Source organism: Oryza brachyantha, chromosome 3, assembly GCF_000231095.2.
Source record: "Oryza brachyantha chromosome 3, ObraRS2, whole genome shotgun sequence".
In the NCBI taxonomy this organism is placed as follows: Eukaryota; Viridiplantae; Streptophyta; class Magnoliopsida; order Poales; family Poaceae; genus Oryza; species Oryza brachyantha.
This window is the reverse complement of record NC_023165.2, coordinates 4,979,372-5,007,261: the sequence shown is the minus strand read 5'-3', so window position 1 is coordinate 5,007,261 and position 27,890 is coordinate 4,979,372. Positions and strand designations below refer to the sequence as shown.

Sequence of the window (27,890 nt, the reverse complement as noted above, 5' to 3'; positions counted from 1 at the left end):
AAAGCGGAGCTGACGAACCAATCGAAATCACCGCTGCTCTGTATTTTTCTCTCTCCGCTGTTTTCTTTCTCCTCGCGGGCGGAAAGAGGGAGGGGGAAGGAAGCAAGCAAAAGAGGAAGGAGAAGAAGCCAGAGCCGCCGCCCCCTCCACACTCCATCCGCTTCCCCCCCTCCCTCCCCGAAATCCCCCACCCAATCTCCCTCGAGCTCGAGAGAGGCGAGGCGAGGCGAGCGTCCCCCAAATCCCCCGTCGATTTAGCTGATACGCCCTCGAGCTAGCCCCGAATTCGCGCGCGCGCGGCGGCCTGCATTATTCATCTCCATTTTGTTGTTCCCATCTCTTTTTTGTATTTTTTTTTTGGGTTGGGTTGGGTTGGGTTGGGTTTGTGTGTGTGTGTGTTTTTTTTTTGGATTTTCCTATTAAGTATCACCGAGAGATTAGCATGTCTCTGCCCAATGCCACCGCCTCGCCGTCGCCGGAACCCTAGGCCGCCGCCGCCGGAGTCGGAGCACCCGTCGTCGTCGGCGGGGGAGGATGCAGCTGCGGATCTCGCCGAGCATGCGCAGCATCACCATCTCGAGCAGCAATGGCGTCGTGGACTCGATGAAGGTGCGGGTGGCGCCGCAGCCGCCCCCGCCGCCGCCGCCGCTCGCGCTGCGGGAGGGGCCGGGCCGGCGCGGCGGGGGAGGAGGAGGAGGGGGAGGTGGGTGGTGGGGGGCGGGGTGGTACTGGCGGGCCGTGGCGTTCCCGGCCGTCGTGGCGCTCGGCTGCCTCCTGCCCTTCGCCTTCATCCTCGCCGCGGTGCCGGCGCTCGAGGCCGACGGCAGCAAGTGCTCCTCCATCGGTAAGTAAGATCGGCGTCTCCCGCGATCTGGGCGGCGTTTCTGGGTTTGGTTGCAGAGAGTTGTTGAGCTTTTGATTTGGTCCGTTCCGGGGGCGGCAAAGCTCGGATCTTACTGCTCTTGGGCGTGCGATTTTGCGTTGTCGGTGGGAATGTAGGTCCCTGGGGATTGTTCCTGACACCATCTCTAGATTTCCTGCTGAAAACGCGTGACTGTCTCTCTGGTAGACTCGTTCATTGAGCTGGATTTAAGGTAATCAGGTTATGCGATCTCATTTATTGGTTGTGGTGATTTGAACTGGAACCAAGAGGGTTGAAGATTTGGGTTTATGAGTGCGGGTGAGTGAGTTGTTGGATCCTGGGCAGAAGAGTTTCTGGTATTGACAAAAAAATGTATGGTTCGAACTCAGTTAATTTCCAACCATCTGGAATGAGTGCTGTCAGCTGACATGTTGGATTTGGAAGTGTTCTTTTATCCTAGTTTTGTGCCGAATCTGCCCAAACTAGAGTAGAGACGCCCTGTCCTGCAACTTTGCATACATGTATTTTTGAGCTGGAACTGGTTAGCAGATTAGCTTAAACCAAATATTTTTGTTTGTGTTGACAATTGGGACATTAAGATGGATGTGCAAGTGTTGCAACCTAGGGATACGGCGCAATGCCATTGAGGCACCTGGTTGGTTGACTTGAACTTGTAAATTACTTTGCCTTAGATTAGTAACTAGGATCACTTAATAGTTCTCTCGTACTCGTTCACTATGAACATGCTGTCACCAAGCCCAAGCAACCATTATTGCTTGTTCGACGCTTCAGTTGGAATTTAAACATTGCTTATGCTCAAAGCCTCAGGCTTAGCAGTTATGTGTACTTGAATGTAGAGGATTATATCATATAGGCTTGAAAACTGATTATATACCTTAGACAGGTTATGCACTCTGGAACTGATATGTACAATTCAGTTGGTTAGTGCATCCATTTATTCTAAGTATTGCATTTTTGTTTTGCAGATTGCTTGGGGAGGCGAATAGGGCCTAGTTTCCTTGGTAGGCAAGGGGGTGATTCTACGGTAATTTACATGGTTCCTTGTGCTTTTATTTGTCGGTAAAACATGATCCTTGTTTTACCATTTTAATTAAAAAAAAGGCAAAATGTATTTATTTCTTACTCAATGTGAACAGAGGCTGGTGCAAGATCTGTATAGGATTTTTGATCAGGTTAACAATGAAGAATCTCCTTCTGATAAAAGAATTCCAGAATCATTCAGAGACTTTCTCCTTGAGATGAAGGATAATCGTTACGATGCTAGGACATTTGCTGTTAGGTTGAAGGCTACGGTATGGAACTAACTACCCTGGTTTAACCCTGTTGCACTAATCAAAGTTTATTTTCTTAAATGCTTAATGGTGCTTAACTTCTCATTAAAGCATTGTGATGCACGCTTTTTAGTTAACAGTAGCATATTATCTGAACTCTTTGTGTTCCCAGGCAAATGATAGGAAAATAAATGCATCACTGATTCATGATAAGCAGCAGCATAAGAATTAAATCAAATGTCTCATGTCTAAGTATGGACAGATGGGCTTTAAAATTAATTTGAAGGGGAGTGAGATACAAGAGTGCTCCACCTTTGCAGCAACAACTTTTTTGTAATGATTTTTTGTTGTAATGATATGATTCTTGTACCTTTGTTTTTTTGAGCAAAAATATTTATCTCCTGTTTTATAGTGGGGCTGTCTTGCAACTATTTGGTACAATATTTCATTACACCCCTCTTAAGCTTCACTTTTTTGGTATTAAATTTTCCATTGCACACTTCTCATGCTGAACATTTTGGAGCTTGTGGCTCTGCTCTTATTGAGTTTTGCAGTTTTCCTGCTTGCTGATTGTTTGTTAGATACTTGGGCCTTGGTGGCACCATATAACTTATTACATGTCTTATGTATGGACTGTTAGCCCTGTTGAGGCACTCTGATGTTTTACATCCTGTATGTGAAGTATATTGATCACTTATATGCTTCTTTGTAGATGGAAAACATGGATAAGGAAGTAAAGAAGTCAAGGCTGGCAGAGCAATTATACAAACATTTTGCTGCAACTGCTATTCCCAAAGGCATACATTGCCTGTCTCTGCGTCTTACGGATGAATATTCCTCAAATGCTCATGCACGGAAACAGTTGCCACCACCTGAACTGTTACCTTTACTTTCTGATAATTCATTCCAACATTACATTCTAGCCAGTGATAATATCCTTGCTGCTTCAGTTGTTGTCAGCTCAACAGTTCGATCTTCATCAGCTCCTCATAAATTAGTCTTTCATGTTATTACTGATAAGAAAACGTATCCGGGGATGCATTCATGGTTTGCTCTTAATTCTATATCACCTGCTATTGTTGAAGTGAAAGGTGTTCACCAGTTTGACTGGTTGACAAGAGAAAATGTCCCAGTACTAGAGGCTATAGAAAATCATCGTGGAGTCAGAAATCACTACCATGGAGATCATGGGGCAGTTTCTAGTGCAAGTGACAATCCAAGAGTGCTTGCTTCAAAGCTGCAGGCTCGAAGTCCCAAATACATATCCCTGCTTAACCATCTCCGAATTTATTTGCCCGAGGTAATTCGTCCTCAATATTCTCTGTTGCAGTATAATAGTTCATTATTATGGTCCATTGGAATGTTAATTTCTTTAGTACTTTTATGTTTGGATGGTTTTGCCAGTTTAGACATTAGTTTTGAGGCACTAGTGAAAATCCTTGGTCATGACCAGATGAAGGCCGTGATACACATTTTCTGAGTGTAGTAGGTTATGTAGCTGCCTGATTGGAGCCATCAGATGACAAATTGAGCTGAAAATGTTGACAAGGGCGTTGTGGAAAGTTTACAACTTGAACATCTTGGATATGCTTTGTTTTGAAAATATTAGGTTATGCAATCACTGGACAAAATAAAAATTATTATTTTTATTTTGGGTACTGCTGTTATCAACAAACTAGAATGTGCTACTGACAAATGAAATCTATGGTCTATGCATCTTTCTTTACCTGACGACATTCTTTATTTATACAGCTCTTTCCAAACCTCAACAAGGTGGTCTTTCTTGATGATGACATTGTTATTCAGCGTGATTTGTCTCCCCTTTGGAAGATCAATCTTGAAGGGAAGGTGAATGGTGCTGTGGAGACTTGCAGAGGAGAAGACAGTTGGGTGATGTCTAAGCGCTTCAGGACATATTTCAACTTCTCTCACCCTGTGATAGCTCGGAGTCTTGACCCAGATGAATGTGCATGGGCATATGGGATGAATATATTTGACCTGGCAGAATGGAGGAAGACAAACATCAGAGATACATACCATTTCTGGTTGAAAGAGGTAATCTTTTGTCCCTACAATAGCCTCTCTCTCTCTCTCGCGTGTGCGCGCACACACACAACATGGGTGCTTTGATATCCCTCTATTATGATCATTTCTACAGTAGGCTTACATATAAGACCTGATTTAAGAATTATATAACAAATCCTAACAAGCTAAACTGGGGTTTAGCTGACATGTCTTGTCTATTAGAGGCTCTTAAAAGAGCCAATCTAAAACCTAAATCCCATACCTATGCAGTTGATGGTATTCTTCAGAGTATTGCGAACTTAACTGTTTGGGATGATTTTTTCTTTTTAGATTTGTTGTACAATTTCATCTGATGAATTACAGAATCTAGGCAGCCTACAATGTGTTAAAACACTCTTATTGGATCCTAACCCTTTCTAGATAGACCTTCATCCTTATGTTGTGGATAAAATGTTTCACTCACGTGGCCCTGACATTTTTTCCATCCACAACAACATAGGCCACCACATTTTTCTCGTTATGCATATTCACACCACATATATTTGTTGTACTAAAATGTGTAACAATACAATAATGGTAATATGATTGCTAGGATTCTACCTTGTTCATAATTGCCACTATGTTCTCTACGAGATAGACTTAAACTAAGCCATATTATAAGTATTGCAGTCCACTTACATAGAGAGGATTTAGTTTGTATCTTTGTGATTCTCTTCAGGATTATGGTTTTATAATGCTGGAAAGTGAACATTATTGTCTATATCTTTGCTTAATTTCATAATAACATCTGCTGCTTTTGCAGAATCTAAAATCTGGTCTTACACTCTGGAAATTTGGCACGTTGCCACCCGCACTAATAGCATTCAGGGGCCACGTGCATGGTATAGACCCATCTTGGCACATGCTTGGTTTAGGATACCAAGAAAATACAGACATTGAGAGTGTTCGGAGATCTGCAGTGATCCACTACAATGGCCAGTGCAAGCCATGGCTAGATATCGCTTTTAAGAACCTACAACCATTTTGGACGAAACACGTAAATTACTCCAATGACTTTATTAGAAACTGCCATATTCTGGAGCCCCAATATGATAAAGAGTGACTTCTGGGTAATGGGGTAGGCACACTGGAGTATATCGTACTGGTTATGATTCATTGTTCACCAGAGAAGCTGATTGCTGTTGGATGATGGGAAGATTGGTCAATTGGTTGACGGCCAGAACACACACACAATCAGCACTGAACATACCTGACTATGCTCTGGATCGACTGGCATGCAAATACTTGAGACTTTTCATCTGTATCATACATGGCTACACGATTCTTTTCATCTGTATCATATTGGCGCATCATTCTTTTCGACACTATGACTGCGAAGGATAGCTTGGTGAAGTCGCCCTCTGGGATTGGGCTAATCCTTAGTCGCAGAATAATGCAGCGGACGGTAGAAGATCGATCGATTGATTGATCATGGTGAAGAGGAGGAAGCCACTATGAGGTCGCGAGAGTTTATATGTTTCCCCCCCTCATTTATTCTTTCTTTTTTCTCCCCTTCTTGATATACTTGAGTCCTTGAAATTTTGTTCTGTTAGTTTTGTGATTGCTTTGGTAGGTTGGAGATGATTGTAGTAGAGATGCCATTGTTTGTGAGTAACCTACAGGACATTGTTACACTTGTTGACATATTGAAATGTGCAGATAATTCTTTCAAGATTATTTGTTCCCAATGGTGTGTGATGTGTTGATCTATCCGATTACAGAACTGGCATTGCCCAGAAATTGACACATCGAACATCCACGTTATTTATATATGGGCCGAGCCCAGCTGCTAGTGTGACGTCGGTGTTACTGCCTCAGTTTCATATCATAAGACTTTCTAGTCTTAACTAAATTTATTAATTAATAAATACATATAATTTATGGATATGTCTAGATTCTTTATTCTTTAGCATTTATATAAATTTTGGTAAGATTAGAAAATCTTACATTGTGAAACGGAGGTAGTACTAAACTATCCCACATTGCGTATTGAAAGTGAAGATATAAAGCATGAATGTATACAAATTATTTCATCAATTTCATATTAAAAAAATTACTAGTTTCATATCATAAGACTTTTTAGTCTTACTTAAATTTATCAATTAATGAATACATATAATTTATGGATATGTCTAGATTCTTTAACATCTATATAAATTTTGATAAGGTTAGAAAATTTTATATTGTGAAACGGAGGTAGTACTAAACTATGCTGAGTCCCACATTGCGTATTGAAAGTGAAGATATAAAGCAGGAAGGTATACAAATTATTTTATCAATTTCATATTAAAAAAATTACTAGTTTTCTCTATATTTATATATATACTAATAAATCTAAACATATAATATATATATATATATATATAAAAGCAAATCCAACACGAAAGGGAACACGTGACTTGGCAAAACGTTAGAACGTGTAGCTGCGTTGTGATCACAAAGCGAACTATTCGTTCGCCTTCTTCTAAAGAATACCGTGTGCTCGTCACATCAAGCAGCATAGTACCTTTGCTTTTTGAGGGCGCTTTTCCTGATAGATCATGACAATAATAACAAGTATAAATTACGGATAATCTGTTTAAATGCGTGCTTACTGCAATACATGAGATCATCATATCTTTCTTACACGACGCTATTTCCCCTAGAAAAAGAACAAATGGAACATCCTAAGGGCGTGACGCACTCAAAAGAGTGCAGGATTGATTGTTCAGGAGCAGGTCTTAGCCTCGAACATCGGAAGAACGACAAAGGCGATCGACGTCGGCGCAAGGTACACCGGCGAGTCGACGGCGGCGCGCACGGGGTTCATCGCCGGAACGCCGCCGTCGTCCAGGAGCTCGAGCGGCGCGCCGTTGAGCAGCATCGTCCTGCTCTGGAGGTCGCCGTCCTTGGCCGTCAGATGGTACTCCTCCCTCCTCGCGACGCCGCCGTCGCCGTCGCTCGAGGGCATGCGCCCCAGCCATGAGACCGCCCTCCTGAGGCCGTGGGAGAACGAGGCGTGCCGCCTCTGGAGGTTGGCTGTTCTGTCGAGGCTGACATTGATGTCGTTCTGGAGGGTGACGTTGTATCCGGTCGTGTTGCTCAGGTTGATCAGCAGGAGGGTGATGCCTTGCTGCATTTTTTTTGTTTTGAAATGAGAATGTGTTCAGGTTGTTAGATGGAAGACATACAGCAAACTCAAATGTAACATGATGTTTTCCGCAGAAATATATTAGAATTCGGTCATAGCAAAACAATGCGTGGTAACACAATACTTTGCAAAAAGCAGAATTGCTATACATACGACCCTGTTATACGACTTATGTATGACTAGAATTGATCAATGGCTGCAGTGCATATCAACAACCACTCCTTTGATTAATCTATGGTTGCATGCTTCTAGTCATGCATAGGTCGTATAACGGGTCGTATGTATATCGGTACTCAAAAGCAGAAAAGTGTGCAACCTGTACCTGCTGTTTCCTGCAATGAGCATAAGCACGCAGTTTACGTGAGGCATTGATATCAACTGAAAGAACTCCACTGCCCATAAGCCGATGCCAAAGCAGAGCGCTGGGAACAAAAGAAGATACAAACCATGAAAACTTTGAAAATGGTAAAATACTGCAGCAAATCATCTCCTAAATGTCTATGGATGTAGCCTTGCCTGTAGTAATCAGGATTTGGTAAAAAAGTTTGGGTGTCAAGTAGACCATAGTGGCCACCAATTAGAGTCTGCCTGCAGAATACTTTTGTATTGTACTTAGACGCCATTCCAAGTTGATCGAGATACCTATTTGCATAAAAAAAAACCACCATAAATTCTTGCTGCCACAAAAGATGCTATATCAGAGTGTAGGTGAGTTTATTTCTGCGTGTGCCCGTGTAAAATTTTGAAAGTTAATGACAATATTGAGAGCTGACCAGATGCTATTGATGAAAGTGTTTGACACAAGTTCACCACCATTGTTGAATACACCTCCACTTTCGCTGACCCAGGCAGAAGCCCATGTTCCATGCCTTTGAAGGGTGAGCTGCATATCCCTATATGAATCTTCTGAACGGTCTAAGTACTTTGGATCTAATATCTTCCTTATAAGGTGGGCATCATTTCCTGAATTGATGAATTTTGCAGTGAATCACGTATACATATTTCTGATCAGATTAAACTCTAATGCAATAGTAAGATGTTCATGTGACTAGAAAGAATAAATGCCTGCATTAAACTCATGATTTGGCATATGAAAAAACCATAACTCAATGCTTAACAGGACAGAAATAACTTGTTTGGGAAAATTTGAAAGAATTAGTTTGATAAAAAGGAAACTTGTAAAACTCTGCCTACAAAATGCCCAGTCGTTCCTTTTTTCTTAAATCTTAACAAAATGTCAAGCAACGTCATTGAAGCATTGAAATGATTTTTTTCGGATGCTATTAGAGCAAAAGCAGCATATCACATACCTCCACCAAGATTATAAATATGATGTGTCAAGGCACTGACAACACCATGGCCTGAAGTCTGAAGTAGTTGAGAGTACCATTGCTGATCAAAGAATCCTCCAGGGGCTAACAGGAATGGCTGAGAGAGTGGTGCCTTATACAACTGACGAAAGATGGATTTAAGCTCAATTGCATCCTTTCCATAAAGTGTAGCATCAACTCTTGCCCCGATTCCATGTCCGCTCAGTTCATTACCTGAAAAACAAGAAATGAAACTAATGAATCTCACATTCGCTCTCCTTGACGTCCTAGAAATCAAGAATAACATCTGTTTTAGGAAGTTACGTGATATGAAATGACCAAGCATAAAACAAAAGAATACAACAGATTACCATATTCCCATGAGTCAACTGGATATCCCTTCGAGATTGTGTATTTTACAAAATCATATGCATTTGTAGAGTTCCATTTGCCTGCCCAGAAAGAACGACGGACATTGTACCTCCCATAGAGCGCATTCAGACCAAATGTGATAATTGCACTGGAGATACATGTTTGCACACCCATTAGCTAGTTCCAATAAACAAGTATAAGTTGCACAATTGATGCAAAACAAATTGGATCTTCAAGTAGAAAATGGGGCAAAAACATTTTATGCATAATACCCTATATCAGCATATCATGTACTAGTTACGTACTCACCCTGTTTTTTGAAATAGATCATTCAGTTTGTCCCACCTATCCATACTTAGGCAACCAACTGAGAAACCAAATAAACCATTTGATATGTTTGTGAATGGGGTGCATGGACTATTTGTACCCACATCATAAACAACTCGGTCTTGCAAAGAGCCTCCCAGTCTAATCCTCAAATTATCAAATGCTGCAGACAGAACAAAAAAAGAAAGAGACTGATGAGTATTCATTGCAATTCAATAGGCATCATGCAAATAAATTGATTAAATATTCTTTGGAATTCATCTCATAAGACTATAAGAGAGGAAACAATTCTTTCGAATGGAAAAATTATAGGGACCATCTTAGTAAGAAAATAGAAATCGCATTCTTGCAAGGCAACATTGCTAAAATAGACATTCTTCTTACGCTTTAACAATGCTTGAATAGAAAAGGTTTGTTGCATTATAGCATGCATGTTTGTAATATTTTTGTCTTTACCGCATCAATCACCTTATTGTACCAAAGTTATCCTCCGAGAATACAGATAAACTCAGCAGAAATGATTAATATGGAAGTATGGAACCAGAAACGAGTAATGACCTAATAATTTTTATCAAAAAAAGTAATCACGTAATAATGAATTCCGAGTGCATACCTTGAATGGCTTGAGCCAGGAAGGGATGATCCAAATCCTAAATTAACCAGGTGGTGGAACACCAAATGAAAAGTAAGCCCCTGAACCAAAGCACAATAACATCCTACTATACTAGTAATAACAAGAGAAGAGCATAATAATACCAAGTTTAGGATTGAAGATTGGCCCCATGGACATTGATTATAGTTGCATTTCTCTGGCGGCCACCAATCAATTGTAGCACATACATAATTTTTATCCGTTTCAGCAATTTTTGATGATCCTTTAACTATGACCGTCGCCGCTTCCTCTGGCTGCTGAGCCCAGGCCCAACGAGGAGCATGCAGACATATGAACACAAGAAGCAGCAGCCTCACCGCCATGCTTCTCACCTATTACATTTACATACAAAAGGCAAAATCACGATCAAAATGTGTGCCATGCTCTACAAGAGTATCCAATTTCTTTGAAGATTATGAGTTCTTTTTTTTTCTTTTTGCGTGGACCCGAAGATTATGAGCAGATGTGAAAAGTATGCATAATTGGCCAATCATTTATGCACAAAAGTTCTAAATTTCACTAGAACTATTGGAATTCAACGAGAAGACACCAGATAATAAGCAATGGTAACATAATTACTGTATTAGGTTACACCATTAGAGCAGCAGAACATAGTTGTTTGTGCCCAAGAAAGATTCTAGTTTTTCCCTTAAAAGAAACCATGCCATTTCTAACCTGGAAACAGATCCAGAGACCCCACGCCTCAAAGCTCACATCTGCAAGACAAAGATTCCGATTTCAAGCCGGGGAAGCAAGCCAAGATCCAACCCCCCCCCCCCTCCTCCGCCAATCTCCCGGCGACGCGAGAGCCGAGAGGGAGGCCGGGAGATCCGGTAGTTGGGCCAGCCGCGAAGGATTCGGAGCTCAGGCCACCATTTCTTGGCTCAGTAGTAGTAGCTGGAACAGAAAGGAGCTGCCTTTTGGTTGCCGCTGCCGCTGTAGCCTGTGGAGCAGAGCACGGCAAGCTGCTAGCTGCGGCAGCTGAGCTGCTGCTGCCGCTGCTTGGAGCAACGTGGCACAGAGCAAGGAATACTGGCTGGAACTGAGCTGATCAGGGACAAACAGTAAAACTATCTTGGATGTGCGTACCCTCTATCTGCTGCAGGCTGCAGCAGAGTTGTCGGTGAAATGTCTGATTCAGGTGATGCTGTTGGGTGATTCGAGTGTATGAGTGACTGCAACTGTGATTTTCTTTTGGGGGGAGAAAGCTATAGTGGCGATTTTTATGCGTTTGTGTTCTGAACAACCGTCAATTTTCAGGTTAATCCAGCTTGTTGAAACAGAGGACTCATAGATCTGACTTTGGGAGGAGTTTAATAGTACGAGGCCGGCCCCGACAGCGACAGTGCGCCCACCACGAAGACGGGAGGCGTACGAATAAAGAGAGAGGCGTGATCGTGTCATGTGTCAAAGATTTGTTTAACGTCTCCTCATCGCAATCTTGCCCTACTCCCTCCGTTTTAAATTTATCCTGAAAACACATACTAGTAGAGCGCAATATTGAAGTATTCAATTTTCTACTACTTATCTTTCGAGTCATATCATCCTATTTAATAAAGAGCATTTAAGGGCCCATCTAGTTCTAATTTTTTTTCTAAAAAACATCACATCGAATCTTTAGACATCGAATAGTGAATATAGATAAAAAAGCAAACTAAATGCACAGATATGAAAAAAAATCGTGAAACGAATCTTCCAAGTCTAATTAGTCTATGATTAATCATAAATGTTATAGTAACTTACCTATGCTAATGACGAATTAATTAGGCTCACGGTTTCCGGACGAACTATGAAATTTGTTTATTCATTTATGTCCAATCACATTTTCCGACATACTATCAAACGTCCGATACGACACCCAAAATTTTTTTCTTCTCGTGAACTAAACATAACATGCCAATTTATTTTGTCTTATCACTAATTTGCCCTACGTATGAGACGGATAAAGTATTGCGTACGTACTGTAGTAGTACTTCGTCTCCGCTACCGGCCTACCTGTAGCAACCACCAGTCCACGACGTTGAGGATTTCTTGAAGAAAGCACGAGACCAACCCAAAGACCGTATCACCATCCTCACAGGGGGCAACCGTACGATCGCAATGAGCCGTATGACAAGGCAATTGCACAGCGGCGGCGGCATCGCCGGGCTGCACGCGCGGGCGACGGTTCAAGGTCACACAACTCACAAGAAAGAACTGCACGCGCGGCTGCAAACTCGTGGCTGGATGGGGGTTGCAGAAGACGCAAATCTGCCAGTTGAACCGCAGTGGTCGCCCCATCCAAATGGCCACTCAACGTAGGCCGGCCCAGCCTATGCGGGAAAATGCCAGTGTCATCACATCAAATCTTTGGATATCTAAATGAAGCATTAAATATATATGAACATTAAAACTAATTACGTAGTTATGGAGGAAATCGCGAGACGAATCTTTTGAGCCTAATTAGGACGTAATTAGTCATAAGTGTTACAGTAACCAACATGTGCTAATGACGAATTAGACTCAAAAGATTCGTCTCGTGGTTTTTAGGCGGAATCTAAAATTTATTTTGTAATTAGACTACGTTTAATACTTTAAATATATGTTTAAAAGTTTGATGTGATGTTTTTTCAAAAAGATTTTGCAAAGTATACAAGGCCTTATTTCAAATTTAGCTTACACTAGCTTTATATCGAAAGGGGCGGAGCTAGCCCATTGTAGGTCAATCCTAATACAAGACGCTAGTTATAATTTTTATACTTCTATATCATAAAAAAACTAGTACTGTACATCACTCTTGTAATATAAATCACTAATTCATGTATGGTTGTTATATAAAAACTATTTCTCATACAATATATGATTTTCTTCTTTTTTTTCATTTGATCATTTAACATATTATTTTTTATCCTATGTGACAAATCATTTAATTCTATACATATTCCTAGTTATTACATTATAAATGCCCTTATCAACCTTACAAAATCCTACTGTCCTTTCATAAAATGTTGTCCATTTCTAAGATTTACTCTATCGTTTGTCCCCGGTTAGCTCCACCCTGTGACCTGTGATGAGCTGACAACTTATATCTTGCACCAACATCTTTTCGTTTATACTTATAATCCAAAATTTAAATTTTTAACATTTTGATTTGGAGGTTTTTTCAACGAAGTTTAGTTTCTAGAGAATACTCCATAAAATTTTTATTCCTAAATTAACTTTCTTCTATAAATACGTCATTTGGATTTTTCCATAAAAACACCCAAACAATCACCACTTAATTTTCCTGTGGGTTTATCCTACACCAGAGATGGTCATCTACAACACTGGGATGGTCATCTACACACACTATTCTCTCTCATTTTTTTAGGAATATAGCCCTTTAAAAAATAAAAACTATAGCCAGTGGGCATATTTTTTAATTTTTTATTGTGGTAAAAGGGATATATTTTGGGAAAAAAATCCAATCATTTACACTTTAATACAAGGAACTCACGTAAACTAACTACTCGTCTTTAATTTCGTCTTTAATTGACGTAAGAGCATCTCAAAGAGAATGACTAAATTTTGACTCTCTCAAACTAAATTTAGTCATTCATGTTATGTTTGATAACTCCGAATCTAATGTGCACTCCAATAAATTTAGCATGAAGGAGGATAATTGGTGGGTACCTCCATGGATAGCAATCTTGCTAGAGGGATAATAATTTGATAGATTTGACCATTGAAAAACCATATTTAACCATTCAAATGGTATGGCAAGCCAAATATGTAGTTTCTTGGAGGATAATTTTTGTATAAAATTACTAAAATTTAGTATGACAAGTGAGATACGTAGTCTCTTGGATATGCTCTGAGCCTCCACTCTGCTTGCCCAAGACAGCGGCAAGGTGACTGCTTGCTTAAGCAGGTTACAAATAGTACCGTGTGAATGCCTCGTTTGGATCTGTACAGCTACTGAGGTACTGTGTCACCGTGTGATGATTTTCCAGGGACGTTATTAGTCCGTTGCAAAATGCTGCAGCATGAACGATCTGGTCTTGCCATCTGGTTTCAGCCCAATGCTCCGCATTTTCATGTACACCTTCCTGGCTAATCTGATCTTGTCTCGCAAACAAAGCCCGTGGATTACTGTGTTGTAGACCGAGGAGTCTGGAGCGACCTCCTGTGATGCCCAATGTTCACAAATAGGTTAATGCGTGAAAGTGTGAAATGGAAGAGCATCATGAAAGTTCAACATAGTGTGTTCATATTCTATTGCGACAACGATTTTTAATCTATACACAAAAAAGGATGACCTGCAGAAATTTCCGCATGTTTTATCCTAAATGTTAAGATAAATGGACAAGAAAAGAAGTTGTATGCATATGTTTTAGCATATGTGTTATTCTGCATCATGGTAACGTAAACACTTGAAAAAGACAACACTTGTAGTTATGGTTCACTGGGCTTTGGTTCAAGTGATTAGTTGCACTAACCAATTGAAAGGATTTCACATTAACAACGTGCAATAGCCTGTTTAGTATTTTCATTTTCCAAAACCTTACTGAACTGGAATAACTGAACTGCAACCTACAGCATGCTTCTTACATCTAGCATAAGAATTTTTGCCCTAACCCTGATACCAGAATGATAGACTAACCCACACTAAGCAAATGGAAATTCAATTATTGTTTTCCACCTCAACAGAAATGTATGGCAGAGAATGGAAGTAGTACCTCCAAGATATCCTCGACTTCATTCCAAAGAGATCCCCATATGCAAGCTCTTATAACAGATAAATGTGTGAATGTGTCTGGTGAACACCCTTGATGAGTCATGCGCTGGTACACTTGCAGAGCAATTTTTGGCTGCCTAGCAACTTCACAAGCACCTATCACATGATTGTAAGAAACTGCCGATATTTGCAGGTCACTTTTTTCCATCATCCATAACAATTGCAACGCATGTTCCCACTGACCAAGTCTTTCACAGGACATCAAAGCTATGTTGTACAGATGGTTATTTAAGAGGGAAGAATGCTTGGTCTTAATTCCTTGAAAAAGATCTAGGGCATCCCAACAACGACCAGACCTATATAATGCTGACAGTAAAGCACTCCAAGTATATTGATCAGGCTTAAGGCCTGAAGATGTTAACAGATGATACATCCTAAAGGCAAGTTCATCTTGACCAGCCTTACCAAGTGAGTTGATTATTGAATTGAACACGATGATACTAGGTTTCATACCGGCGCCCAACATTTTCCGAAATGTGGTAAGCGCAAACTCCCATTTCCCTTCTTTGGTACATGATGCGATGATCGCCTTTAGTACATCTTCACTTGGATCAATCCCACTTCCGATCATTTCCTGATAAGCATCGATTGCTAACTCAGACTGCCCACACTGGACAAATGTGCTAACTAACAAATCATAAGTCATCAAGGTTCCACTAAAAGAATTCTCCCCTAGCCTTCTCCAAAGTCTCTCCACTTGCCTCCAGTCCTTCGCTCTTCCACACACAGAAATCATCGTGTTGTAAACGATCACGTCGACATTATTCCGATCACTCTCTTCGATTTCATTGAACATTTTCAGCGCGGCAAAGTAGCCCTCATTACCTGCAACGGCCTTGAGTATCAAGGTATACGAATGCCCGGTTGCCATCCCTTTCTCCTTCATGAACCCAAATACCTTCATTGCATCGGCGAAATAATCTTTTCGCACAAAGCAAGCCAAAAGGGAGTTGCAGCCATGCGCGCTCGGCTGCAAGCCTGATGCACGCATTGAATCAAACAGCTCGGTGGCACTCCTGACCTTGTTGGATTGGCTGAGCTTTATCAGCCTTCTGGACAGCATCTCCTCATCCCTCTCCTCCAAGAAATGCAGCCTCGATCCGCCAACCTCGGGTCTGCTCCCCGCGCCTGACGCCGGCGCCGCGCTTCTCGCGCCGACGAGGGCCTTCTCCACCGCGGCCGGCCTCACAGGGCGCCGCCGCAGCCCGTGCCTCCGGGGACCATCGGAGCCACCGCCAGCGGCAGGCGGTTCACCATCCGTGCCCCGGACCCCGACTCCGACCTCCCCGTTGCCGGTGACGTCGGGCTCAAGAACGCACGGAGCCGCCGCCCTGCACACGCGCGCTCTGGCGGCGACAACCACGGTTCCTACAGCTTCCACATGGCGGCTTCCACCTCCACCCCACGGACGGACTCCTCTCCCCTCGCAGCCTCTTCTTCCACGCGAGTGGGGCAGTTCTTGGCTGAAGCTGGTGCTACAGCCGCTCCACACAGTAGCCATGCCCGCCGCAAAATGCGTGCAGAAATCTACAAAAAAAAATCTCAGCAACTACAACAAGGCCTCCAATTCACCTGATTTCATGGGAAAAATCTGCAGGAAATCTTGGCTTCGCTGGAACGGATAGGAGTGGAGGAGATGAACAGAGAGAAGAGAGAGAGCAGCAATGGTGGGAGCAGAGCAACGGATGAGGCCATAGAGGATTAGAGATGGAGAGTGTTAAATGGGCCGGAACTTGATTGTATGGGCCTAATTCTTCGTCCTCGAAGCCCATAAAATCCGGCCCTCCATAATATTGTTTCTTGGGCCTAATTCTTCCAGCAAAAATAAATAATGTATTCTGTGTTTTCATGATTCTGGTTGTGATGTACAGTATTGCTCCATCAATTTCAAAATATAAACATTTCTGGTATTCAAATTTTACGTAATATAGGTATTTCTACACTGATTTCCATTATTCTCGTCACAACAAATAATCTAAACTATTCAAAGTTCAAAAACTGACATCTAAAGTGACTAAAAGGGTATATTTTATCAACCTAGAAATGTTTATATTTAAAACGAATGGAGTATTAGTTTATTAGTACTCCATCCCAAAAAGACTATTTTTAACCTTATCTTTTACTTTTTAATCCCAATATATTTGTCTCGTATTTTTCAAAGTCCAATGCATGTGTCCCCACTTTATCAAACTCCTAATTTTTCAATAAATAAAGTTTTTGTGGGACAAATAAAAAGAGATAAAAATGAGGTCTTTACAAGACGGAGGTAGTAGATTTTGTCGGTACATAAGGACGAACAAAAGTCACACAAGAACAAAATCTTAGAAATCAATACCTCTTCTTTGGACAGGATGCAGATCAACCTTTTTCCTTTCTAGAAACCTAGGCTCCCATAATAAAGTGGCAAAGCTAGCATCCAACTAGAATCACAGAACAGATTCTGCACTTGTGAGAGAAAAAGCACATTCTATTTACTTTCCTCCACCAAGAGGGCACTGAAAACTGAAATTAGCAACAATAGTACAGGTTTGAACACTGAATTGACATATGTAACTGATTAGTAGGCTGGCATGGTACATAGCTATGTTCAGAGAACAAGAATCTTGAATATTTATGAGAATGTAAGACAAAAAAAATGATGCTGAATTGCACTGAGCAAAATATTCCCTGATTTTTGTTTCAAAATTATTAGGCAACTAACAAACTTTCTTCAGACTTCAGGCAAAGGCAAAGAAGAGTAAGAGAAAAGCACAGGGAGAAAGTATAGCACATGCTAAGCCCCAAGGACAGAACAACCTAAAAGGGGGGTTTGGATTCTTGAAGGCTTCCATGGGGTAAAGCAATCCCATATCCATTCCTCTTGCATATCTCCAAGACAATGGTTTCCTTGCTCTCTGTCTCTCTTCATCACCTCTGAATACAAGCAAGCAATATTTAAACCCAGGGATTCGCTTAGTTCTGAAGCTTGTTCTGCCTTGGAGATAGATATTGGTTCTCTACAAATACGTTGCACCGCCATGGACAAGGACTCGAAGAAGCCAAGGTATTTTGGCTTCATGCAACGTCTTGAAGTGAATTTGGTGAAGGCTTTGGGTTTTACTTTATTTCATCGACAAATCGGTAACTTTTCAATGCCTTAGTTCCGGGTCACCCCATGACTGTAGGCATGTAGAGCCACCTCATAACTTTAGTTTGTGTCTTCTTGATTTGTGTTTGGGCAAAAGATTCAAAATTCTTGAAGAAAATGTGCCATCATCTTTCCCCCGTTGTTTACTTGATCAGTTTTTCTCAAAAGAAGTTGCTCAATAGCTGGATTTCACATTCAGCACCAGTGATTAGTGCAGTGTATTAGCAGCATGAAATTAAAATTTCTGAACATCACTCTTGTGCAGTTTTTGGGTTCCTAGAGTAGGAAAGGGAAACAAAGGTGGTAGCCGGACTCCAACAATACCACCAGAGGAAAACGCATCTCTTCAAATAGGTAAGTGATCAAGATTTGGTCTTTCAGTTTTACATGTATCAAATGATGAAATCAGCTTTTCTTTGCTGTTGATCACTATCAGCAGTTTGCCATTAAACTTCTATTTTGTTGAACTATGAAAAAAAAAGGTTTGTCAGCGTTCTGCATGGTAAAAAGTGATTTGTGCAACCTTAAATGCTCAGATGTTTGAATTCAATATCAGGATAGAACATACAAATCAACCTATAAAAAGAGGGAAACACAAAACTTAATAAGTGTCAGTGAAACTTGGCAGCACGGATGAATAGCAGCGATGCCGATGGATATGACGGGGCATTTGCAGCCTCAATTGCTGCAGTGGCATATGCAATTGCTGCACAAGAAGAGAAGCTAGCAGCTCAGAAGAAGCCTATCCCCATTGACGGACAACCTACTGCTCCTCCTCTCCAACCTGCAATAAAGAGAGGTGAAAGCATGAAAAAGGCTACAGGAGGCAGCAAGATCTCAAGATGGTTTAGTGGCAAAGAGCCTGTTGACGAAGATGAGGGACCAGGTATCCTGTAAACATGTCACCCCATCCTTAATAAACTGTACTGTAGCAAAACCTGCACGCTTCTGACAATGGTGTTGAAATGCGTTACCATTTCAGCCAATGTATCTGTGAGGAGAAAGGACACGATTTCAGATCAGATGGTGCCACCTAAGAAAGGTTCAGGTTCGTCAGGCAAATTGCAAGACAAGAAAGGGAGCAAGAAGTTTGACCAAGAGCAGGTGACCCAGAAGGCCCCATCCACTGTAAGGCCAGCAACATCGTATCATTCTAGACGGAATGGAGATGGCACTATTGGAGTAACTGCTGTTGGCGCAGCGGACACCAAAACTGATGAATGGGAGAAGGCAAAACTCACGAGCATTAGGGAAGAGTAAGTATAATTATTTCGAATTTGTTATATTCTGATCTTTTTAAGCATGTAGAATTAACACAGCTGTCAAATTTAGGTATCAGAAGATGATAGATACCATAGCTGAATGGGAGAATGAGAAGAAGGTGAAGGCCAAGCGCCAAAAAGAGCTAAAAGAGGTTTTTGTTTATTATTCATAATTTAAACATTGCTTATTGAATACACCCTTGTATCTTTTCATGGATATAAACTCTCTGTAATATGAAATGTCATGATATATGTACCATGCCAATTAAATGTTCGGGTTTGTCAAACTGAAAACTGAATTTGCTAATTTGCAGAAGGAGTTGGACAGAAAGAGAGCAAAGGCACTGGAAGAGTACAACCAGGAAATAACAAGGATCAACAAAATTGCTGGAGGAGCAAGGTCAATGGCAGAGGAAAGAAAATATAATGATGAGAAGAAAATCAAAGAAAAGGCAAACAAAAGACGGTCAACAGAAAAGGCTCCCCGCACATGTGCTTGCTTTTAAGAAATTCATATATGTTTCAATATTTGAAAATAAAATGATAGGTGATTTGAAGATTGTACCCTCAAAACAAAGATGTATTGTACTTTATATTCTGAATTGGTTTGATGAGTGTATAGAATTTTATCCACCGTGCAAAAAGTTGGCATATCCTACTGAAAAAAAAGGTACAGTGAATGATTTGGTCATCAAAATGGAGTTGACGTCATAAGAAAATATTATAGGTTCAGTACAATAATGCAAATTCAGAAACTTCATGGCAATAACAGACATTACTTGGTGAGAGATCTAATAAAATACTTGGTGGGTTAGTTATCCAACGCGGAAAACGTAGTAATAGATTAGTGCATGATTAATTAATTATTAATTATTAAAAATATAAAATAGATTAATATGATTTTTTAAAACAACTTTCCTATAGAAAATTTTCACAAAAAATACACCGTTTAGTAGTTCAGAAATCGTGTACGCAAAAAACGATGGAGGTTAGATAACTTATTGGGTGGCCGAACATGGCCCAAGTGTAATTCTCTTCTAGACAAGAACAGCAGAGCTCCTGCCCTTGGTTATAGGTGAGCGAGAAAAAAAAAATCAACCAGCAAGTGACTACGGAAATGCCTGTAAACAAACTACAAACCAAAAACTCCAAACCAACATCTCTTATAGTACTTAACAAATCCAATTACAAGACACTTGGTTTTATAACTTGGTTGGTTTACAATGAAGGAAACCTGAAATCACTATTTACATGAAGCACATTGACTATTTATTAGCATATACTCTAAAATATTACTTCTAAAAGAGATATAATGTACAAGCTACACAACAACCTCTCCATTAATCCAATTCTGGAATCCACCAAAAAAAAAAGCCGAAAACATGACCGCATAGTTGGCAATGTTAAAAAGGCACATATTATCATTATCTATGCAGCTTGCTCAGGTGCCTTTCCCTCATCATCATGAAATGTGTTTGGTGAATTGCCAGCTTGTGGTGTGGATGATGCAGGCTTGCCGTCCTGGAGCAAGATCACCGTTTCAAAAGCACCAACTAAAGCCTTTACCTTGCTTTTCCTGGACTCGACAAGCTTGCTTGCAGTTTCTTCTATCACGTTATTAAACAGCCCCTGTGCATCTTTCTTCTCTTGTGTGTCTTGGTGCCGCAGTTTGACACCAGGAGATTCCACGTCTAGGTTAGAAGGTCCAACATCTTTTGTGCTGTTCCTCCTATAAATTCTTCTAGCTGACTGGCCTTCATTGCTTGAAACTTCACTTGCAGATCTTCTTCTGAATTTGAGTCTTCTTGGACCATTACTATCTGGCTCGAGTTCAACAATTTTACCTCTCTTGAATTTCAATTTATAAGGTGTGTCACTAGCATCATCCTGTTCAAGTGTTGAGGTTCTTTTTGGTAGTTGCCCATCAGCCTTTAAATGGTCCTCACTGTTTTTACTGATCATTGCTCCTTCATCTTCTGTACAAGATTCATCGGATTCACTTAACACAAAATCATATTCTTCATAGAACTCATCCTCTGATAGTTCTTCAGGTGACTGTCGAAGAAAAATCACTGGTTTCAATTCATCCTGTTCAAAGGTGTCGCCAGTACTGGAAATCAGTAGCCCATCTGCTTGTACAGTAGAATCACTTGGTTCAATCTGCACGGACTTTGGCTCCACCAGAAGTTCACCATCTGATGAAGTTTCTGAAATTGGTTGGCAGTGTGAAGAACTGCTATTAGTCCAACCCTCAAATATTTCATCAGCCTTGATATCTTCCACTGTATTTCCGGAGGTGGAACCAAGGAAAGACCCAGGCTCCTCAGCATGTTTTCCACCAACTACCAACTGTTCTATAGATTCTTGAAGGCTTTCATGGGCTCCCTCTTCTTTGTTACCTTCAGCGAATTGAGTCTCCATGCTAGCGTTGACTTTCACTCCATCAGCTTCAGTTTCTGAACTATTTTCAGTTGATAAAGAGTTACCCACAACTGAATCTGTTTGGCTGTCTTCTGCCTCTAGAGCATGACTATTAATAGCATTTTTGTCTCCTTGATTATGTATTGAGTCATATTTGTTCAGTGCATGCTTGAGTTCCTGATTATCCGATGATTGCAGCAAGTCAACAATGATGGAGCCTTGCAGGGGGGTTTCATTTCCTGATGCTTCATTCTTCCTATCACCTTTCATGCCATCATCCCCTGAAACAGGTATAGTTGTTTCTTCAGGTTCTCGTCGAGATTCATCAACACATTCAGTGGTATGTGAAGATACTCCTGCCAGTGTTGACTCCACATGATGGCATCTCGTGAATGAATCTTGTACATCATCTTCTTGTATTACAACAGAAACATCCATCTTGGAATCCACAAAGAATGGTGATATGGACATATCCAAGGCTTCTTTTCCATTGACACTTGGCTTGCTTGAACTCATAAGACTTCTTCCAGTTTTACCACTGTTACTTCTCCGCACACCAGTAAGTGTTGCTGATGGAGATGTAAGCTCTCCCTTTACAACGCGTTTACCTTTTGAAGAAAGTAGATAACTAGAAGCCTGAGATGGCGCAGGCACTTGCTTAATCAAGTTAAGCTTAGTAGGCAATGAAGTCGGCCTCTTAATAGATGATTGCTTGACCGTTCTGACCTTTTCCAAAGTTCTAGATTTCTCCAGTTGTGGCATCTCTGCTAGCTTCAACTTGGCGGGCGCAATGGTTCCCTTGTTTGGCATTGCTAATTTTTTGTCAAGTTTAGGAACTCCATTGGAAGATCCTGAATCAGCTGAAGACTTCTGTGCAAATGTTGGGTGCTTCTTTCTTCCATCAAGGTTCACGTTTTTGTGATCAGCTGATGAAGAACTGTGTGGAACCAAATGATCAGAGGATCCTTTCAAATTTGCTGATGTTTTCTTGGGAACAATGCATTCAGATTCTCCCAGAGATATGCTTGACTTGACTAGAGAAAGATTTTTATGCCTGACATCCTTCGATCTATCCAAGATGGCTGATCTGTGCAACGTCTGATTATTTAAATGACTAGGGAGTTTCTTTCTCCTGCCTCCTGAAGTTGAAAATTTCTTCTCTTCTTCAGGACTTTTGTGTCCATATTTGCATAAATCATGGCAAGAGCCTTTAGAAGCTCTTAGATAATGTGGTGTCGTTTTCTCATTCTTTCTTGAATCTGCAGCAGAAATTGTAGGAGTGCTACCACTAAATGAATTTCTTCTTTCCAATACTTTGGACATTGAGGACTTTGAGAAACTGAGATAGAGCTGTTCTACACTCAATTTCTTCGTTTTGAATTGGGCAATATCTTGACTGCTGCAAGAACGACTATATGTTAATTTGATAACTTGCATAGCCTCTTATGATTCAACATAAATAAAAAAAGAACCTGAAAATGGTAAGAAAATGATTGGAAACACAAAATTGTACTAGTTTGAAGTTCATCTAAACAGCATTCTAATAGCTTTTTGTGGGGCAAAGCATTCTAATAGCTTATAGTCAACCAAAAAATTGGCATGCAGAAACATGCTCATATTATAACAGTTACACACTTCAAAAGAGAGATGTATCAAAAGAGATTCAGTGGAGCTGATTTAGGGGGGAAACAATTTATCTGTAGATCCTGAACATTTACTGATCAGTCTTCAGCCGACCTTGCAAACAGAACATTTACTGACATAACTAAGTGTCAGATAGTTTCCACGGCTTCCTACACTGGGTTAGTATGTCACTGTAGTAAAGCAGTTTCTTGCAAGTTCCTATCACCTCACTCTATTGATGTGCTGACTAGTGCATAAAGTATGAAGTATATGGAAAACCTCTCAGCGTGTACAGCCTTTTTTTTAAAAAAAAGTGGTCGTGTATTTGTAGTGTCAATCCATGTTTACATCATGATAAGCAGTGGATGAAATTTTATTTCAAAAATACTAACTGTGGAAACCTATCCATTGAGTTACTCTACAATTTTAATAACATATTTTTCACTAATACGTGATTGGAGTATGTTTAAGGGAGTTTCATTGTGCATTATATTTAGCTCTAAAGAATAAAAGGCTAGAGGGGATGTACTATGTAGGACATTTGGTTGGTAGGTTGAATGTTCTTATACAGGCGTCATGCCTCCACTATACCATGGAGAGGGGAAAATTGGACGTGGTCACCCAGATTCCATTTCTACCATATTTGTTTCCATGGCAACAGCTGCGATCTTGGAACCAATATTTTTAGTTTCTTTTTTTTTCTGGAATTACAGTACATTATAATAGAATTGCCATTAAAAACCAAGGCCAACTCCACCCTAAATCAATAGGTTGTTATTGATTCAGATATAATTAAATAGTAAATACAGAAAAAAATCACACCATACCATCTTATACAGAATTCAAACAAATATTAATTGTCCTTAGTTGAGCAAAGACTGCTGTCCACAAAGTTGAAGTGCTTGTAAGTAAAAAAAAAAGTTGGAAGTGCTTGAAGGCAAGCTGAAAAGATAATTGAGCAGCACAAACTGGAAAAAGAAAACATTAATACTCCCCAACTGGAGTACATAATACATCGGCAGATAGCCCCCCAAATTTGCTTCTCAGGCAACACTTATTGGAGGATATATCCAATTTCCAATATAAATAATTCGCCTAAAATTGGACAGAAAAGAGGTCAAGGAAAGATGAACAATTTCTGGATGGATCATTAACTACCATGGAGCAAAAAAGGACTTTGACCAATTGACCATTCAATTTTTTGCCAAACTGAAAAGAAAAAAAACAGAGACTAAATTGGGCAGAGACCTTCGGAGATCCCAGTTCCCACTCCGAAAATGTTTCACCAAACTAGCTGGTCATTAACACAATCAACCTTTTGCTAGACGAGCTGTTATAGATCACACTATACCACCATTATTCTTTCCAGCTAGAAAAACCAGGGATTCGATGAGCAAAAGCACGGTATGCTAATCCAGACCCCCAAACAAGAGAACAGTTAGTTAAAAGGTGGCATCTTTTTGCTCTGGATACGTACTTAACACCTAGAACTACTAATCCGAACAAAGGTAACCACTGTTAACGAGATGTAAAGCAAATTATTTACGCATATGGCAGCATGCAATTTTGATGCTCTGAAGGTTGCAGGTGCAACCGAGGGCTATTAAGCTAGAATGAGAACAATCAGGTCTAACAAATCGCACACGCCAACAATTTCCCATCAAAAAAATTCCACATTTCGTCATCAAATACTGTCCCTCGCATTAGAAAAACGCACCCTTCACCTCGATCCCCGTAGCCGCGGACGACACAAAACACATTTGCCTCGATCCAACCAAAATCCCCAATAGCCAAACGAACGAAACCCCTCCTAGCAACCAAAATGAGAACAACTACGCGAACCGAAGACCAAGGAAAGCAAAAAACAAATTGCACCGAATCCTCCCGTCGCCAAGATCGTACCTTTTATTCCAGAGAAACGGAGGTGCCCCGATCGGCGCCTGCCGCCGCCCTCACCCGCCCACCCACCCACCAACGGCGGCGGACGGGGACGACGAGCCGAGAAGAAGGAGGCGGCGCAGCTGGCTGGTACGCGACGTGACGCAGGAGGAGGCGGCCTGCCTCTGCCACCCTTTTTCTCCTCTCGAGGAGGGAGGAAGAAAGCAGTCGTGCGCGGCGCAACTAGAGAGAGAACCCGAGAGAGAGAGAATACACGACACGACGCGGACGAAACCGACGGGAGCGCGCGCGGGGGGGGCGGGGGCGTCTGTTTTGTTGTTGCACTGCCGCGCGTCGTCGTCGTCGTTCCGTAACGCCGCTGCGCTCAGCGCTCTCTTGCCGCTTTTTCGGAGACCCGGCCACCTCTTTTTTTTTTGTTCTCTATTTTCTCTTTCTTTGTTTCTTATTTTTTTTGGCACGGTTCAAAAGTTTGTGCAAAAAAAAAATGTAGGGAAAGATGTCGCGGGTAACGCCAGATCAATGCCGCGTTCATTCTTTGTGTGGCGAGAAGAATCATGTTATTCTAACTTTAAAGTCGTAACGATTTTGTTATTGATGTATGGGCTTGTAGGCCTGTGTTACGAGATATCAGGCAATACCAGATCAAATGTCATGTTTATTTGTTAAGAGAGGGATCATGTTACTATGTATTTAGAGCAATTTTACTATCCTTAAAAAGTATCATGATGTACCACTGTTTTTATGTAAAATTCAGTATCTCTCAACATATTCGATACTAGAAAATATCAAAATTTATATAGAAAACAGTAATACCTCATGATAGCTCCTTTAAAGATTTAAAAAATACTCATGTATTTAAGGTCACAATTACTTTATCACTGATATATTGATATATGGGACTGTTATATGATGTCATGCAATACCAAATCAATAGCACATTCATTCGTTATGATCCGAGATAGATAAATCGGAATGTCATTGTCATTGATATATCAACTATGGTGGTCATGTGTTACGTCGAATACATTTGTCCATAATAAAAATCATGTGGACTTTAACTTGTAAAGTTCTACACATAACCCATACAAGAGAAGCACCCCATCTTTTAGAATAGAGAATTTTTGGATTAAACAGAGTAATTTCTATAGGGAAATACCATCCTTAAAAGAGTACCTCGAGATTAGAGTACCAAATTTTATACAAATGTGATTTCTTTGATATAGAATAGTAAAATTGTTCATTTCTATAAACTTAAAACTCATGCGTTTTAAAGTTAACCAGACGACCACTAGCTCTCAAGAAAATGCTCCAAATTTTTTGCCTATACATCATAAATTTACGAGGCAGAGATTCTTGCATTGGTGCATTGGATTAAACGTGCCTGCCACCAAAACGAGGAGAAGAATACTGAGAATGACAACGGGACGACGAAAGAAAACAGAGGGAAAAAGGTTGATGTGCCGAAAGCACGCACCTGCCTGTGAATTAAATCACGACAAAGCTGTGCGACCATGGTTAGTTGGCTCGGATTAATTAGCGTCTTAATAGTATTAGTTTCGATCACGATTATTCGCCAGGACGCGAGATGATTAGCCTGCTGGTAAAGCAAGAGTACCACGTCAGAGAATCAAAGAAAGAAAGAATAAACTTACTTAAACAGCAAGCAAGAAAGGGAAACAAAAAAAAAAAAGCAAGAACGGGTCTCGAGAATTAGTTCGGTTGATCAACCATTCAACCAGCCATCCATCCGTGGGGTCCTGGAGACTGATGCAATTCCTCCTCTATTCTGTTCATCCGCTTCATTTATTTTTTTTCCTTTAATTAGTTGATGAATCATTGCCCTACAGTTGTATACTAATACTGAATGTCTGACAGCACAAAAGAACCCGGAAAAGGCTTGCTCAAGAAACAGAAAAGCTTTATCTTGGGTCCCTAGCTGGCAGGCAAATTTTGCTGGTGTGAAGAGAATGATCTCCTGATTAGTCTACTCATTTGCACTCTGCCACAAATCCAAGCAATAGATGAAGAAAGTTCAGTAACTACTGAGTACTGAACATTGGCTGGCTAGAACACACTGAATACATGCAGTGTGACACTGTAATTTCTTTCATACTCCAGATCAGTAATTTTAATACTGATTGACAAAAAAAAAAGACAACTGACCACTGCTGGCTAGAACACACTGAATATGTGGAGTGTGACACTGTAAATTTCTGTCATAAATCAATAATTTCAGTACTGATCAACAGAAAGAAAAAAAAGAGTAATGATCACTGAATATGTGGTGTAACACTGTAATTTCTTCCGTTGATCAGTAATTTCAGTACTGATCGACAGAAAAGAAAAGATGTTCAGCCAGATCGTGCACACTCAATAGGAGGACTGGACGGTTGGACCATGCCGGTTCTGGATGGAAGCATATGGAACAGCTAGGCAATTCAATGATCAGAAATGGCAGCAGGCAGCAGCACTTCTGAATTCTCACCGAGATGCAACCTCTCTGACAACGAGCAGGCCCATCCATCGATCGATCGATCGATCATTCGATCCTGTGCTCGATTGATCGATCGGCCACGCGGCGCTGTTGCATCAAAGTCTCGCTTTTCTGGGGCAATGCAGGCCACGATGATTGAAAGCATGCGGGTAGTAGCTGACTAGCTGTGACGCTGCGCCAGTGTGGTTGTTGGATGATGTCCTATTGATGCCTGTGATTTCATGGCAATCACCAGCGCGAACAATGCGACCAACCCTAGATCGAACACTGGAAAAAGGGCATGACAAGCTAAGGGTATG

The 27,890-nt window shown here is 40.8% G+C and overlaps 5 protein-coding genes and 1 non-coding gene across 10 annotated transcripts; 3 read left to right on the top strand and 3 right to left on the bottom strand.

Moving 5' to 3' along the window:
* Positions 1–169: 169 nt before the first annotated feature.
* LOC102702180 (probable galacturonosyltransferase 14) lies at positions 170–5,890 on the top strand. The gene is made up of 6 exons (XM_040522136.1): positions 170–844; positions 1,849–1,907; positions 2,020–2,175; positions 2,867–3,454; positions 3,907–4,209; positions 4,982–5,890. Exons 1-6 carry the CDS (start codon positions 535–537, stop codon positions 5,279–5,281), a joined length of 1,716 nt encoding a protein of 571 aa, XP_040378070.1. The 5' UTR covers positions 170–534; the 3' UTR covers positions 5,282–5,890.
* A 749-nt stretch (positions 5,891–6,639) lies between these two features.
* On the top strand, positions 6,640–6,760 carry LOC121054022. The gene has a single exon (XR_005811489.1). It is a non-coding gene; the product is annotated as a U5 spliceosomal RNA (small nuclear RNA).
* Positions 6,755–11,282, bottom strand: LOC102718721 (heparanase-like protein 2). Its single transcript, XM_040522557.1, has 10 exons — positions 10,685–11,282; positions 10,114–10,341; positions 9,971–10,007; positions 9,340–9,520; positions 9,030–9,178; positions 8,659–8,892; positions 8,122–8,311; positions 7,865–7,990; positions 7,671–7,770; positions 6,755–7,330 (listed from the first exon to the last, which is right to left on the bottom strand). The coding sequence occupies exons 2-10, from the start codon at positions 10,330–10,332 to the stop codon at positions 6,926–6,928; spliced, it is 1,641 nt and encodes a 546-aa protein (XP_040378491.1). The 5' UTR covers positions 10,333–10,341; positions 10,685–11,282; the 3' UTR covers positions 6,755–6,925.
* Positions 11,283–12,296: 1,014 nt separating this feature from the next.
* On the bottom strand, positions 12,297–16,416 carry LOC102718439 (pentatricopeptide repeat-containing protein At3g29290). Its single transcript, XM_040521662.1, has 3 exons — positions 14,707–16,416; positions 13,661–14,153; positions 12,297–12,321 (listed from the first exon to the last, which is right to left on the bottom strand). The coding sequence occupies exons 1-2, from the start codon at positions 16,264–16,266 to the stop codon at positions 13,989–13,991; spliced, it is 1,725 nt and encodes a 574-aa protein (XP_040377596.1). The 5' UTR covers positions 16,267–16,416; the 3' UTR covers positions 12,297–12,321; positions 13,661–13,988.
* A 1,117-nt stretch (positions 16,417–17,533) lies between these two features.
* LOC102718158 (remorin-like) lies at positions 17,534–19,839 on the top strand. 4 transcript variants are annotated; one of them, XM_015835051.2, is made up of 6 exons: positions 17,534–17,808; positions 18,158–18,246; positions 18,521–18,778; positions 18,875–19,148; positions 19,225–19,273; positions 19,469–19,839. In XM_015835051.2, the coding sequence occupies exons 1-6, from the start codon at positions 17,783–17,785 to the stop codon at positions 19,658–19,660; spliced, it is 888 nt and encodes a 295-aa protein (XP_015690537.1). In that variant the 5' UTR covers positions 17,534–17,782; the 3' UTR covers positions 19,661–19,839. The 4 variants fall into 4 exon arrangements, with proteins under 4 accessions (XP_015690537.1, XP_006649616.1, XP_015690539.1 ...); XM_006649553.3 differs by having other exon boundaries at positions 17,541–17,808; positions 19,225–19,306; XM_015835053.2 differs by having other exon boundaries at positions 17,543–17,885; positions 18,508–18,778; positions 19,225–19,306.
* A 450-nt stretch (positions 19,840–20,289) lies between these two features.
* LOC102717688 (serine-rich adhesin for platelets-like) lies at positions 20,290–25,140 on the bottom strand. 2 transcript variants are annotated; one of them, XM_006649551.2, is made up of 2 exons: positions 25,101–25,140; positions 20,290–22,974 (listed from the first exon to the last, which is right to left on the bottom strand). In XM_006649551.2, exon 2 carries the CDS (start codon positions 22,896–22,898, stop codon positions 20,583–20,585), a length of 2,316 nt encoding a protein of 771 aa, XP_006649614.1. In that variant the 5' UTR covers positions 22,899–22,974; positions 25,101–25,140; the 3' UTR covers positions 20,290–20,582. The 2 variants fall into 2 exon arrangements, with proteins under 2 accessions (XP_006649614.1, XP_006649615.1); XM_006649552.2 differs by having other exon boundaries at positions 20,290–22,971; positions 25,101–25,133.
* Positions 25,141–27,890: the final 2,750 nt, after the last annotated feature.

Coding starts and splice junctions, on each gene's coding strand:
- LOC102717688 (XM_006649551.2), bottom strand. CDS start 22,898: ATGTCCAAAGTATTGGAAAGAAGAAATTCATTTAGTGGTAGCACTCCT.
- LOC102718721 (XM_040522557.1), bottom strand. CDS start 10,332: ATGGCGGTGAGGCTGCTGCTTCTTGTGTTCATATGTCTGCATGCTCCT. Junction 8,312..8,658: donor TATTTATAATCTTGGTGGAG/GTATGTGATATG, acceptor TCATCAATTCAG/GAAATGATGCCCACCTTATA. Junction 7,331..7,670: donor CTCATTGCAGGAAACAGCAG/GTACAGGTTGCA, acceptor AAAAAAATGCAG/CAAGGCATCACCCTCCTGCT.
- LOC102718439 (XM_040521662.1), bottom strand. CDS start 16,266: ATGGCTACTGTGTGGAGCGGCTGTAGCACCAGCTTCAGCCAAGAACTG. Junction 14,154..14,706: donor AAGTCGAGGATATCTTGGAG/GTACTACTTCCA, acceptor TGGGCATCACAG/GAGGTCGCTCCAGACTCCTC.
- LOC102702180 (XM_040522136.1), top strand. CDS start 535: ATGCAGCTGCGGATCTCGCCGAGCATGCGCAGCATCACCATCTCGAGC. Junction 2,176..2,866: donor CTGTTAGGTTGAAGGCTACG/GTATGGAACTAA, acceptor GCTTCTTTGTAG/ATGGAAAACATGGATAAGGA. Junction 4,210..4,981: donor ACCATTTCTGGTTGAAAGAG/GTAATCTTTTGT, acceptor CTGCTTTTGCAG/AATCTAAAATCTGGTCTTAC.
- LOC102718158 (XM_006649553.3), top strand. CDS start 17,783: ATGGACAAGGACTCGAAGAAGCCAAG. Junction 17,809..18,157: donor AAGGACTCGAAGAAGCCAAG/GTATTTTGGCTT, acceptor ACTCTTGTGCAG/TTTTTGGGTTCCTAGAGTAG. Junction 19,149..19,224: donor CTCACGAGCATTAGGGAAGA/GTAAGTATAATT, acceptor TGTCAAATTTAG/GTATCAGAAGATGATAGATA.